The sequence below is a fragment of the Pantherophis guttatus genome, chromosome 1 (assembly GCF_059756535.1).
Source record: "Pantherophis guttatus breed Tessera chromosome 1, ASM5975653v1, whole genome shotgun sequence".
Classification (NCBI taxonomy): Eukaryota; Metazoa; Chordata; class Lepidosauria; order Squamata; family Colubridae; genus Pantherophis; species Pantherophis guttatus.
In genome coordinates, this window is record NC_142063.1 from 6,351,632 (window position 1) to 6,365,778 (window position 14,147).

Sequence of the window (14,147 nt, forward strand, 5' to 3'; positions counted from 1 at the left end):
CTGTTATTCTTTTGTTCTGTCCCCGTTTCTCTTTTTGTTTTCCAAACTACAAAAAGAAAAGAAAAGAAAAGATAGGCACTGTAGTTTTAAATTCAGAGAAAATTTCCATTGTATCCTAAAAGTCAAGCTTTCTCACAACAGGAACCTCAGCTCCTCAATAGTTTCTGCTTGTTTTTTTTTTTCTTTTTCCCTAGTCCACAAAGCTGTTTAGCTGCCTGAAATGGCGGAAAGCATGTGACACATCCTTCCTCCTCTTCGCGGCAGTCTTCATGTTCATCCATCTGGTGATTTTTCCTTCCAAGTACGTTTCAGGAATTTATGTAAAAATGGTGGGGCTTGGATGGCCCAATTGCAGTGCCATCTGGACTTTTTTTTTTTTTGTTGACACTCTGCACACCTCACAGTTTGTCATTGCTACAAACAAATAGGATTAGTGTATATAATATAGCCCATCAAACTAAGCCAGAGGTAGGAGGTTACCTCCAAGGCAGGAAACCACCTGGGTTGTAGGAGTAGACAATGGTGCTTTTAGGAAAATAAAGGTTGGTGATTGCAGAAGGGGAAAGGGGGCTCTGAAGAATTAAACAGTTGCAAATAGCCAACAAAACATCTTTTTGGGTAGTCCCTGTTTAGCAACTGCCTCGTTGAGCAACCGTTTGCAGTTACAACGGTGATGTAAATGTCTCCTGGCCACCTGTTCTCTCACTGGTAACTTTGCAGTTCCATAAAACAAAGGAAAGCTGAAGTTGGATCATAAGCACAGGAAGAGTTTCACTTAGCAATCGCTTTGCTTAACGGCCAAGATGTAGGTCCAAATCGTGGTCTCTAAGGGAAGATGACCAGTACTAGGGTTTGAGCTCCAAGCTTGGCAGTTTGGTTGCAAACGTTTTGTCACCATTCGAGGAGACGTCGTCACTGCTCTTTGAATTGTCTTTAAATACTTCTTTTTTCAATGTGATGCAAAATGGTATGAATTTTGTTTGTTACTTCTGAGTCACAGTCTGATTATTGATTGGCTGTTGTTACCGAGACATGGTGTTTGGTTTAAATAGAGCCTTGGTGGCGCAGCAGACTAAAGTGCTGTTAAGTAGCACCAGCTGCCTGCAATTACTGCAAGTTCAAATCTCACCAGGCTCAAGGTTGACTCAGCCTTCCATTCTTTCGAGGTAGGTAAAATGAGGACCCAGATTGTGGGGGCAATAAGCTGACTTTGTATAAAAAAGAACACCACTTGGGGGGCGGGGGGCAAAGCCCTACTAAGCAGGTATATACACAAGTATGAAGGCTATTGCTTAACACATTGTGTTAAGTTGGGTGAATGAGGACTCAACAAGCCAGGCAGTGAGTGACAACAGCTCTTTATTGTAGGGTGAGAATCCAGCAACTGACCAGGGGAAACAGCTCCCTTTATATACCTTGCAGCTGTGGTGGTCAGCCAATCAGCTGACGGTCAGTTAATTCAAACTGCCTGCCCAAAATTTACATACATAACACTTTTCCCCTCCCAGAAGTCACTTGGGGTGGACATTAGCATACATAGTCTCTCAGGTGACTAGGGCGTGCCCACACCCTAGTTGACCTGCGCAGTTCAGTCAGAGGTGTGGCGTCGAGCAGGTCGGAGGAACTCCCTGTTTCTCCTTGCTCTGCCAATGGAACCTCCAAGAATTCGTTGTGGGCGAATTCTTCGGCTGGTCGATCTTCCGTGATGGGGCAGCGCTGGATCTCGGAGCCGACAGCTAAATCCTCCGCTCGACTCGGGCTTGAGTTAGGTCTGGAGTTCGGCTGGTAGTTAGGGAGCAGTTCGTTGAAGATGTCTTCTGTGTCGATGGTTAAACGCTTCCGTAGCTGATCAATGTGCCACCGCCAAATCCTCCCATCTCCCATGTCTACCCTATGAGACTTGGGCCCGGTGACCTCTGTGATTGTCCCGGTTTCCCAGAGGGGCCTGGTCCCGTAGTTTCTAGCGAACACTGGCGTCCCTACTGTGAACTCTCTAAGTCTTTTCTCTGCTCCTCTGAAGTTGTCAGTGGAATAAAGGGTGTAGCCTGTCTAGGACTCCCCGGAGCTTTCTTCCTATTAGAAGCTCTGCTGGGCTCCTGCCTATGGCGGTGCAAGGTGTGGCGTGTTGGGCTGTTAAGAACTTGTCTATCCGTTCTTGCCAGTCCCCGGGGCTTAGGCATGAGATGGCTTCCTTAGCTGTTCTCACAAATCTCTCCGCCAATCCATTGCTAGCCAGATGGGCGGAGAGTACGTGTCTGATCCCCACTCTGCTAGGTACCCCTCAAACTGCGTGGCCGTGAAGTGGGGCCCGTTGTCTGAGACTAAGGTGTCCGGTAGGCCATGGGTGGCGACCAATTGCCTTAACTCTCTAGTGACAGTGTCAGTGGTAGTGGTTTTCATGAGTCTGATCTCCCACCACTTTGAGAAAGTGTCCACGACGACCATGAATAGCTGCCCATGGAATGGGCCAGCGAAATCTATATGGATCCTGGACCAGGGACCCTGGGGCCGTTCCCATTCTCTGACCGATGCTGTGGGGGGATCTGGCCTCGACTCCTGGCAGGGCTGGCACTTCCCCACCCACTCAGTGATGTCCTTATCCATTAGGGGCCACCAAACATAACTCCTAGCTAGCCTCTTCATCCTCATGATCCCAGGGTGCCCCTGTTGTGGCCCCGCCCTCTGAGCTTATCTCATTGGAGGAAGAAGGCTCCAAACATGAGGGAGAGGAGTCAGCCAGGCCTCCCTCTCCAGGCCCCTCCCCTCTGGCACTGTCTCAGGTGCCGGCCGAGGGAGAGGAGATTAGCCAGGAGCCAGGTGTCTCTGATGAGGGCGAGGAAGGAGAAGCGTTGTTCCTGGATGCACGCCAACGAAGGCGTGATAAACAGTTGCAGCAGTTAAGGAGGCGTGCTAGGGATTAGAACTGAGTCACTGGACCACACCCCAGAGACTATATAAGAGAGGGTGGTGGCTGGTAAAACTCCGTGATGAACAAAAACTAACTTTGGCTAGTCACTTGAACAACATCTGAAGCTGCTGAAGGGATATTGTTTTGCTGGACTATTTGCAATGCGTATGTAATTTTGTGTTATCTGTTGCAGTAAAGCTGTTGGCAGACGGTGCTTATATTGTTGCCAACTTTGAGATAATGACCTGTGTGCATGCCAAGTACTTTCTTAACCCTCGGCTGGCTGTGTTTGTGTGTGTGTGTAGACGGGGACAGATCAGCCCCTCATGCAACAGCTTCAACACTTTTTCCCTTAGGCACAAGGGAACAATGACCCGATCATCCCACAATAGACAACCCCCTTGCATTGTTAGTTCGCCCTTTTTGTTAGCGAAATGTTTGAATTCCCCGCCCTCAGTCTTTTCCGGCCACCCCCTCGTGACCCAACTCGTGATTTTCCTGATCACGTTGTCTCTGGTTGAAGCCCTTGCCACCTCTGCTGAAGTGATGGGCCCCAAGTCCAAAACGTCAATTAGCAGGATGGGAACTTTGGGTGTGGGGTCCTCTATCCTGTCCGGTAACGGGCAACGGCTGAGGGCATCGGCGTTGCCCATGCTCACCCCTGGTCGATGTACCAGGCGATAGGAGTAGGCTGCCAGGAAGATGGCCCAGCATGTCATCCTGGGAGACAGGGCTGCCGGTGTGGGTCGGTCCCCTGCGATGAGACCCAGGAGGGGGCAATAGTCTGTGATGAGGTCAAAGTCTCTGCCAAATAAGTATTCGTGGAACTTCTTGACTCCTGAGACCGCGGCCAGGGCCTCCTTGTCAAGTTGACTGTAGTTCCTTTCGGTGCTTGAAAGAGTCCGGGAGTAGTAGGCAATGGGTGCCTCTAGGCCGTTTGGTAGTCTATGGCTCAGGACGGCCCCATGCCGAATGGGGACGCGTCACAGACTAGAACTAGGGGAAGCATAGAATTTACTGAATTAGAAAACTCTTGGCCGACAGGAGTTTCTTTACAACAGCAAACGCGGTAGCTTCAGCCTTCCCCCAAACCCATGCGGACTTTTTGGCCAACAGTCTGTGCAGGGGCTCTGCTACTGTTGTCTTGTCCTTTAGAAAGATTGCGTAAAAATTCAATAGTCCCAGGAATGCCTGTAGTTCCACCTTGTCTTTGGGGATGGGGCCCTCTTGGATCACCCTAATCTTGCTCTCGGTGGGGTGTATGCCGGTTCCGTCTACCCGATACCCCAAGAATTCCATAGAAGGGACTGCGATCATGCACTTGTTGAATTTGACCCTGAGTCCTGCACTTCTGAACTTCCCTAGGACTTGCCTCAGTCTCTCTCCCAGTTGCTGTTCGTCTTCTGCGGTGACGAGCACGTCATCAAAATACGGGACCACCCTGGGGATCCCCTGTAACAGTCGCTCCATGGTGCTCTGGAACAGTCCTGGAGCTATGCTGACTCCGAATTGGAGTCTGGTACACTTGAAGGCACCTCTATGTGTTACTATAGTCTGTCCCTCTGTGGTAGCGCCATCTACCGGCAACTGCTGGTATGCCTGCGCAAGATCAAGTTTAGCGAAGATCTTGCCTGGCCCTAGGGAATGCAGCAGATGGTGTACGATCGGAACCGGGTAAGCGCTCTGTTGCAGGGCCTTATTGATTGTACACTTATAGTCTGCGCAGATGCGCACAGACCCGTCCGGCTTAACGGGGGTCACAATTGGGGTCTCCCATCGGGCATGATCGACTGGCACTAACACCCCCTGCTTGATTAATTTGTCCAGTTCCACATCGATCTTGGGCTTTAAGGCGAAAGGTACCCTCCTGTGTTTCAGTTGGATGGGGGCAATATTGGGGTCGAGGTTGAATGAAATAGGGCTCTCCACATACTTGCCAAGCCGCTCGTCAAACACGTCCTGAAACTCTTGCATCAGGTCGTCCTTCAGGGTACTTCGCACGTTGCGGACTCTGGTGAATCCCATGCCCAGGCTCTGAACCAGTCCATGCCCAGGAGACTTGGGAGCTTTCCGCTGACCATGGTGAGGGGAAGCTTCTCCCAGAATTCCCCATACTCCAGCTGGAACTTGCTGATTCCTTCCACGGGGATGCAGTTCCCCTGGTAATCGCGCAGTCCCAGCCGCTGGTGCCGTAGTTGCCGTCTCTGGATGCTGGGGATGGCCTTCTTTAGCTTGTCTCAAGACATGATGGTAATTGGGGATCCAGTGTCGATCTCCATTGCGCACTCATGCCCCTCGATGTCGACTGTCGTGTAGATCTTCTCCCTGGGGGATGTGCAGGTCCGGCCGATTCGAATGGTGCAGGCCTTGAGATCTTCGGATTTCGCGCTCCTCCTGTAGCCGCCCTTCGGATTGGTCTCGTTCGCTGCGCTGTCTCTGATTGGCTAGCGTTCCTCTGTGGCTTGTAATGGGGGTTCTGCTTGGCTCTGCAGACTCTAGCGATATGCCCCTTCCGCTCACATTGCCGGAAAATGGTGTCTCAGAACTTGCAGGTCTGGCACCGATGGGGTCCCCCACAACTGGCACAGGCATCTCAATGGCCTCGCCGGTCCTGCTGGTCCTGTTTGGTCCGGCAGACCTCCTCGTCCAACTCTTCCTCGCTCCCCGTGCCTACAGTTTCCTGGTGAACCGGGGCTGACTTCTGTGCTGTTCTGCTCTGCGCCGTCCCCTGTAGTCTCTCGGCTGTCTTGGAGGAGGATTCTTGAGCCCTCGCCTCGTCCAGTGCGATGTGTAGTGTGAGATTTGTCTTTGCGAGCAACCTTCTCTGCAAGCAAATATCTCTCACTCTGCAGATTAGTTGCTCTAGCAGCATCTCATCAAAGTCTCGGTACTCGCACTGGTTTGCAGCCTTGAGCAGGGCAGTGACGTACTCACTGATCGATTCTCCCTCGTGTTGCAGCCGTTGCCAGAAGTCGAACTGCTGCACGTACTTCGATGGTGTTGGGGCATAGTGGTCCTTCAGCAGCGTCTGAAGCATTTGCCACGAGATGGTGTGGACCGAGTTCGGTTCCGACAGGGCCTCGGCCATATCGAACACCTTGGGTCCACAATGGCTCAGGAACAGGGCTTTCTTCCGTACGTCGGGTAGCCCCTGTAGGTTGCTGGCCACCAGGAAGCATTCAAAGTGGGACATGTAGGATCCCCACTTCTCTTCCATGGGGTTTGAAAGTCGCTGGTGGTACATAGGCAGACATCGTTGGTAGATTCTCCAAGTACTCCGCTTGTTCGCCTGGCTGAATTCGGGTCTGCAGCTCTCTCATCGGCTCGTGGTTTCAGCTCTTTCCGTGTCTTCTGGCCTCAAAATCCCACCTTCGTCGCCAATGTTAAGTTGGGTGAATGAGGACTCAGCAAGCCAGGCAGTGAGTGACAACAGCTCTTTATTGTAGGGTGAGAATCCAGCAACTGACCAGGGGAAACAGCTCCCTTTATATACCTTCCAGCTGTGGTGGTCAGCCAATCAGCTGACGGTCAGTTAATTCAAACTGCCCGCCCAAAATCTACATACATAACACATTGTAAGCCACCCTGAGTCTTTGGTGAAGGGCGGCATATAAATCGAACCAATAAATAAATAAAATAAATAAATAAATAAATAGTGTGTTGTAAATTAATGTTGTTTGTTCAGATGCTTCTGAGTCATGGTCTTGTTTTGGACTGTTTGATTGGCTGGTAGTTGTTGAGATGTGGTCTGATTTCTTATGAGCTGATGAGTTACGATTTTGTTGTGATGGTGCGGTGGATCTCCGTTCGTTCGATTTAAATGCTATCTTTAGGATCACGGTTGATATAGTCCTTTCGTTCTCAGTGATTGATAGACCTGATCGAGGTCAATATGTCTGTTTATTGCAAATAAACAAAATTTAACAAACAACATCCACGCTCATTTGCATCACATTTTTTAATAAGGGGTATTTAAAGACCAGTGTTCTAACAGAGGAGCACAATTCAAAGCACACAGACAACATCTCCTCGAATGGTGACAAAATGTTTGCAACCAAAATTGCCACACTCGGAGCTCAAACCAACTACCAATCTGTGCTACTAATATTCAAACACATGTCAATGACTGGTACTAGTTTGGTGTGAATGGGTAGATATGGCTAATGAATTATCTGAAGCTATAAACTGCAGGCAAGTGGTGCTTTCTTCTAAGACCTCCTTGTTCCCTAGCTAGATGGAGAAAAAGGAACATTTCTCTGGGCTCACATGATTTTAACCCGGGGTACAAAACAGGTCCCTGCTGCATGTAATTTGGTGGGGGGGGGGAAATCTAGTCCAGTTCCAAGCTGGGAGAAAGATGCTGGAAATAAAATGGAGGTTGATTGGAAAGAAGGATTCTGTTTATTGGAAACAGAACCACAGCATGCAGTTCTGGGACAGCTGACCAATTAGCTTGATGAGTGCAAGGATTTTTATACAGTTTACAGTATTTTGTAATGTTGAGGTTTGCTTTGTGTGCTTTTATTATTTGATAGGTTTTACTTGTTTCTCAAAGGCTCGTGAAGGTCTTAATTATTGGCTTCCTTGGTCCTAATCCTGTCAGGCATCTGTAATTGATTTTTTTTGTTTCAAGTTTTTTATTTTGTTTTCCATATACATATTAATATGTGAACAGTGTGGCACCTGGATGTCATACATCTTAATACAAATAAAACTAGTAAAATTAATTGTAGTTATTACATTCAGCCAACTTATATATTTCTAATAATAATACACATTTATATTGAGTTAAAATCTATCATTATTTAATGATAGATGTTTTAATATATTGTTTTAATATATTGCTCTAATGCCACTCACCATATTATTTGATCATACATAATAATACTGCCATTCAATTTCTAAGCTTCTCTGTTGTTATTGCTTTTACTTTTTATATAAAAAAGTATACATTAATATTCCCCCTTTCTCTTATTTCTATCTCTACTCTAACTTTTAATCATGTCACCCTTTTATTAAAAGACTTTTTTTGTATCCTACCTAACTTAGCTATTGAAATTTGATATTGTAAAATTTTAATGTCATCTATCATATATTTTTAGAGTGCTATTTTTGTAACTGTTTTATCTTTTTCCCTTTTTCTTTTCTGTTTTGTTTGAAAAGGCCTTCGGGCTATTCAATAAACTATACTATACTATACTAATCATGCCACCATTCTAAAAAAGAAGGGAAAGAAAGAGAAGAAGAAAAGCAAATCAGAACAACAACAAAAAAGAGAAATCCTTTCCTTTCTATTGCTCTCTTGCTCGCTTCAATACTTCAATACTTTAGTAGCTATGCTTTTTTTTTTTTAACTTGCCTCCCATATTCCTCTCTTGGATCTTTATCTCTGTTTTCATCTACTTGTTAACTATTCAATCTAAGTACTGGTATTTCTCCCATCTCTACCCTCTTCCACTACCTAGCTTCCAAAATATCTGCCCGAACCCTTATCTCCCTTTTCAAAGGTATCTTTCTGTATCTCCAATTGTCTTTTCAACTCTCTTAAAATATTTCCCTCCGGTTTAATTAATCAATCACTGTTGTTTTTATTATTATCTCCTCCTTATCTTCTTCTTTTGTTCGCTGGTACTTCGGTTCATCCTTTTCCTCCATTTCTTCTATTAACGCCTCCCTTTTCTGAGCATCTTGATCTTTACTCATCATCCCTCGTATAGTATTTTCCATTTTTTCCATAGTCTCCTTAAATCCTTTCTCCATAATGTCCTTTGTGCTTTGGAAAATCAATGCCATCTCTTTCAAAGTTCCACTCATTTCTTCCTTGTGAAGCATCTTATTTTGTTTTTAAAAATCCAACTTTTGTCCAATAGTCCAAGAACCATTTATCCAGACCTAAAGTTGCCCTTCAAGAAGTACACTCATCACAGTTCTTTATATCCCATAGGTAATCAATCAGTTCCATTTAAATAGTCTCAGGAGTTGTCAAAAGCCTTTTTACATCCCCTTTACAGATTCAATCTTCTAACACAACATTCAGGGGTCACTTTAATTAAATAATTTCCTTGTTCTCATAGTTGAGTCTCCAATGGTCACGAGGTAGTTAGATATAACCCATTAAATATTTTCACAACCCTTCATATAAGTATTCCCAGACTTGTATATTTTCCTTCTGTCAGCAGGTGACATTCCCAACTTAAATTTCAGTGTTGCCACTAGTCAATCTAATTTTAGTCTTTCAATCATAATTTTAATTATAGTTCAATTATAGAAGCAGACAAAGGCAGGGCAAGCAATGGGTAGAAACTAATCAAGGAGAGAAGCAACCTAGAACTAAGGAGAAATTTCCTGACAGTGAGGACAATTAATCAGTGGAACAACTTGTCTCCAGAAGTTGTGAATGCTCCAATACCGGAAGTTTTTAAGAAGAGATTTGACAACCTTTGTCTGAAATAGTATAGGGTTTCCTGCCTGAGCAGAGGATTGGACTAGAAGACTTCCAAAGTCTCTTCCAACTCTATTATTATAATTCTAAAGTTCATCCATTCTCCTTCTTGATACCCTAATAGTAATCCTGAATTCCTAACCTGATTGATTATCCAAGTCTTAAAAAGCACTAATCAAAGTAACCCTTTTTTCCCCTTCTTTTTTTGTACCTCCTGTCCCTCCCCAAGAATTCTCCATAACACACAGTACTATTTCATGGAGTTCTACCAGCCTTTCTTTGGCTACTACTTCTTCAACGCCCTCCTGATGGTCCTTCAGCTCCTCTACATCTCCTGGTCTTACCTGATCTGCATCATGATTTATAAATTCCTGATCCATGGCACGGTAAGGCATCCTTGGGGAGGTTGGAGCTGAAGACCAATCTTGGAATATTGCATCCAGATTTGGTCGCCACAATGTAAAAAAGATGTTGAGTTTCTAGAAAGGGTGCAGAGAAGAGCAACAAAGAGGATTAGGGGGATGGAGGCTAAAACATATGAAGAATGGTTGCTGGAATTGGGTATTTCTAGTTTAATGAAAAGAAGGACTAGTGGAGACATGATAGCAGTCTTCCAATATCTAAGGTGTTGCCACAAAGAAGAGGGAGTCAAACTATTCTTCAAAGCCCCTGAGGGTAGAACAAGAAGCAATGGGTGGAAACTAATCAAGGAGAGAAGCAATTTAGAACTAAGGAGAAATTTCCTGACAGTTAGAACAATTAATCTAGAAGTTGTAAATGCTCCAACACTGGAAATTTTTAAGAAAATGTTGGATAATCATTTGTCTGAAGTGGTGTATGGTTTCCTGCCTGGGCAGGGGGTTGGACTAGAAGACCTCCAAGGTCCCTTCCAACTCTATTATCCTATATTCTATCTTTTGGGGGATGGAGTGGGGGAACCACAATTCGCTTTCCTTTAATCCTTCTCCATTTTCAGTTTTTCTCCGTGGGGAGACTGATGCGAAATTCTTTGTTTATACTCGCTCTGCCCTCCTCCTTGGTCCACTTATTTTCTCCCAGTTTGAATTTCAAATGGTAAACTGGGCAGAGATTTGCTCTGTTCCCTTCTGCAAAAATGGCCTCTGTCCAGATTTTGGTCATGCACTCAATGAAGAGGGGTGATGGGAGGGGGAATTCAGTGGGGCAGAGAGAGATCTGCTTGATTCCATTGCTTTCAGTACATCCATTCGGAATCCTCGTGCAACGACCGTGTGCCACGTACCTTGGGTTGCCCAAAGATGGCATCTTCTGTCCTCCTGGCCAGGACAGGCAACCTGTTGGTTTGAGGTTTTGAAGACCCAAAAAAGCACCCTCCCATCCTCCCACTCCTCTTTGGACTGTGGGAAAACAACAGGATCTGTTTCAGACAAACAGCTGTCCAGGTCTCGTCTTAAAAACCTCCAGTAATGGAGCACCCACAACTTCTGGAGGCAAGTAGTTCCACTGGTTGATCGTTCTCACTGTTAGGAAGTTTCTCCTTAGTTCCAGGTTGCTTCTCTCCTTCATTAGTTTCCACCCATTGCTTCTTGTCCTGCCTTCTGGTGCTGAATCTCTCTTCTTTGGGACAACCCCTTTGATATTGGATGGGAGTATCTGTTGGAGGTGGAAAGCAGGACAAAGGGGACCCCGAGGGGTGGGAAGCAGTGGTGACTCAGGGGATGGGAGAGGCCTTGGAATTACAATGGAGGCACCACATGTTCCGCTTAACGAACCACTTCATGTCACTAAAAGGTGAACTCCATTCTGCAGCATCTCTTCCAATCGTAGACCCTTCTTCCAATTTGTTACGGAGGGCCACCCACCTTACTTTTCAACCTATAAAATGGATCCCAATGTGTACAATCCTGATCCAGCAAAATTCTCAGACCCAGAGTCTTTAGGAGAAGGGAGATGATCCTGGTGGAGGGTTTGAGGGTTGGGAGAGATGTCACCATGGGTAACATGGATATCTTAGCCTTGCAGGTGGGCAAAGCTACCCGTGACCCCTTAAAACTTGTGAAATCCCTCCCTCCAAACAGCTCTGGGCTCACCTATGTGTAGCCATTCAGTTGTATAAAAGTTGTGCATTTCCAATGGAAAAGGCTGATTGTGTCACACACACACACACAAATATTCCTTCCTCTCCCACCCTCCTGTGGACTCCAGCCGGCAGAACCGAAGCCACATCTCTCTTTCTTTCTTGCAGATGGGACAGGATGTGCGGAAAGGCTCAGAGGGCAGTGAGGAGGAAGATGAGATGGGCAAGATGACAGAGCAGAAAAACAGCACCGTTGATGGCCAGACCACCTGCCAGCTTCCGGGCTGAAGCTATGTTGGCCTGATCTTTCCTCTTCGCACTGGGTAAACCGGGCTGAAGCTACATTGGCCTGATCTTTCCTCTTCGCACTGGGTAGACTGGGCTGAAGCTACGTTGGCCCAATCTTTCCTCTTCGCACTGGGTAGAACGGGCTGAAACTACGTTGGCCCGATCTTTCCTCTTCGCACTGGATAGACCGGGCTGAAACTACGTTGGCCCGATCTTTCCTCTTCGCACTGGATAGACTGGGCTGAAGCTACGTTGGCCCGATCTTTCCTCTTCACACTGCTACTTTGGCCCGATCTTTCCTCTTCGCACTGGGTAGACCGGGCTGAAGTTACGTTGGCCTGATCTTTCCTCTTTGCACTGGGTAGACCGGGCTGAAGCTACGTTGGCCCGATCTTTCCTCTTTGCACTGCTACGTTGGCCCGATCTTTCCTCTTCACACTGGGTAGACCGAGTTGAAGCTACATTGGCCTGATCTTTCCTCTTCGGCACTGGGTAGACCGGGCTGAATCTATGTTGGCCCAATCTTTCCTCTTCGGCACTGGGTAGACCGGGCTGAATCTATGTTGGCCCGATCTTTCCTCTTCGCACTGGGTAGGCTGGGCTGAAACTACATTGGCCCGATCTTTCCTCTTCGGCACTGGGTAGACCGGGCTGAATCTATGTTGGCCCGATCTTTCCTCTTCGGCACTGGGTAGACCGGGCTGAATCTATGTTGGCCCGATCTTTTCTCTTTGCACTGGGTAGACTGGGCTGAAAGTACATTGACCCGATCTTTCCTCTTTGCACTGGGTAGACCAGGATGACCCCATGGCCAGATCTGACCACATCATGGGCCTTGAGTTTGATACCCCTGCCCTAGAACATAGAATAATAGAGTTGGAAGGGAGACCCTATATCATTCCAGAGAAATGGCTGACCAGTCTCTTCCAGGGATGAAGCACCCACAATTTTTGAAGGCAAGCCGTTCCACAGATGAAATGTTCTCACCATTAGGAAATTTCTCCTTAGTTCTAGGTTATTTTTCTCCTTGGTTAGTTTCCAGCCATTGTTTCCTGTTTTGCCTTTTAGTGCTTTGGAGAATAGTTTGACTCCCCTGGTTTTTTCTTTGGGATGGCAATTTGCCAACAAAGCCGTAGTCTGCAGATACCATTCTAGATCATTGAACCTTCAGCCACCTCTACGAGTCCCCCAGAACAAGTTCTCCTTCTGCAGGGAAGAGTTCTCCATTTTAAAGGGAGAAGATGATCCAGGTAAGGAAGGAGTGGCCAGGATGTTTAGAGCACTCTCTGATCTGGCCACCAGGGGGCAGGCTGCTGTCTCTAACTAGCCTAGGATGACATGGGTGCCTTGTGCCCCAAAGCACATTTTTAAATATCCATTTTGGTTTGTTTTTAAGCCAACAGTGTGACGCCCATCTCTGAAGCACAATCCACGTAGCAGCCTAAATCTGGAGGTTCTGACTGGTTCTTGCTAAAACCATGAGATGGCCAGGATTGTAGTATTTCTTTGATTATTTTATTTTTATTACTATAGAATAGAATGGAATGGAATAGGAATAGGAATAGGAATAGGAATAGGAATAGTGAATAGAATAGTGAATGGAATGGGAATGGGAAAGAGAAGAGAGAAGAGAGAAGAGAAGAGAAGAGAAGAGAAGAGAAGAGAAGAGAAGAGAAGAGAGAAGAGAAGAATATAGAATATAGAATATAGAATATAGAATATAGAATATAGAATATAGAATATGGAGTGAAATAGAGAGTAGAGTGGAGTGGAGTGGAGTGTCAGGCCTGGAAGCCATCTTTTTCATTGGATCTTCAGGCCTGCCACATTTACTACCGTGGGAAACTGGGGGGGGATTTTATGGAGCAAGGGTGATATATAGTATTAATAACATTTCTTTCTCAGAGAGTCAAGGACATCTTGCCCTGCACCTGGACAGCTGGAACTGGGAGGCATCTCCAGTTAGGACGGTGCTTTGATTGGACCATGTGATGGACATGTGGGTGTTTTCAGATTTGGGTTTTCCCAGATGTGCCAATATGACATCTCTAATAAAATGGAACTTTGAGGAAACTCAGGCCTTGGAGCCTTCTTTCGTTAGAGGTGTTACTTGGAAACCTGACTAGAATAGAATAGAACAGAAGAGAAGAGAAAACAGAAAAGAGAAGAGGAGCGGAGAGGAGAGGAGAGAGGAGAGAATATGGAGTGTAGAGTAGAGTAGAGTAGGATAGGATAGGATAGGACAGGACAGGACAGGACAGGACAGGACAGGACAGGGACAGGACAGGACAGGGACAGGACAGGACAGGGACAGGACAGGACAGGACAGGACAGGACAGGACAGGACAGGACTGGATCTATGGACTCAAGGCTGGTGGGAGTCGGTGTATGGCTGCCTTCACCCCCGGGTTTCCATCAAAGTTTTACTGGTCGGCCTTTTTGAGAGGACAGTT

General features: G+C 46.4%; 1 protein-coding gene across 1 annotated transcript in view; it reads left to right on the plus strand.

Moving 5' to 3' along the window:
- LOC117659342 (ceramide synthase 4-like) overlaps positions 1 to 11,857 on the plus strand; it is a 27,736-nt gene extending 15,879 nt beyond the window's left edge. The window contains exons 8-10 of the mRNA XM_087893322.1: positions 195 to 301; positions 9,580 to 9,736; positions 11,575 to 11,857. Of these exons, the coding sequence (XP_087749448.1) occupies positions 195 to 301; positions 9,580 to 9,736; positions 11,575 to 11,694 (384 nt within the window). The 3' untranslated portion in view covers positions 11,695 to 11,857. The remainder of the gene's footprint in view (positions 1 to 194; positions 302 to 9,579; positions 9,737 to 11,574) is intronic.
- The last annotated feature ends 2,290 nt before the right edge of the window (positions 11,858 to 14,147 follow it).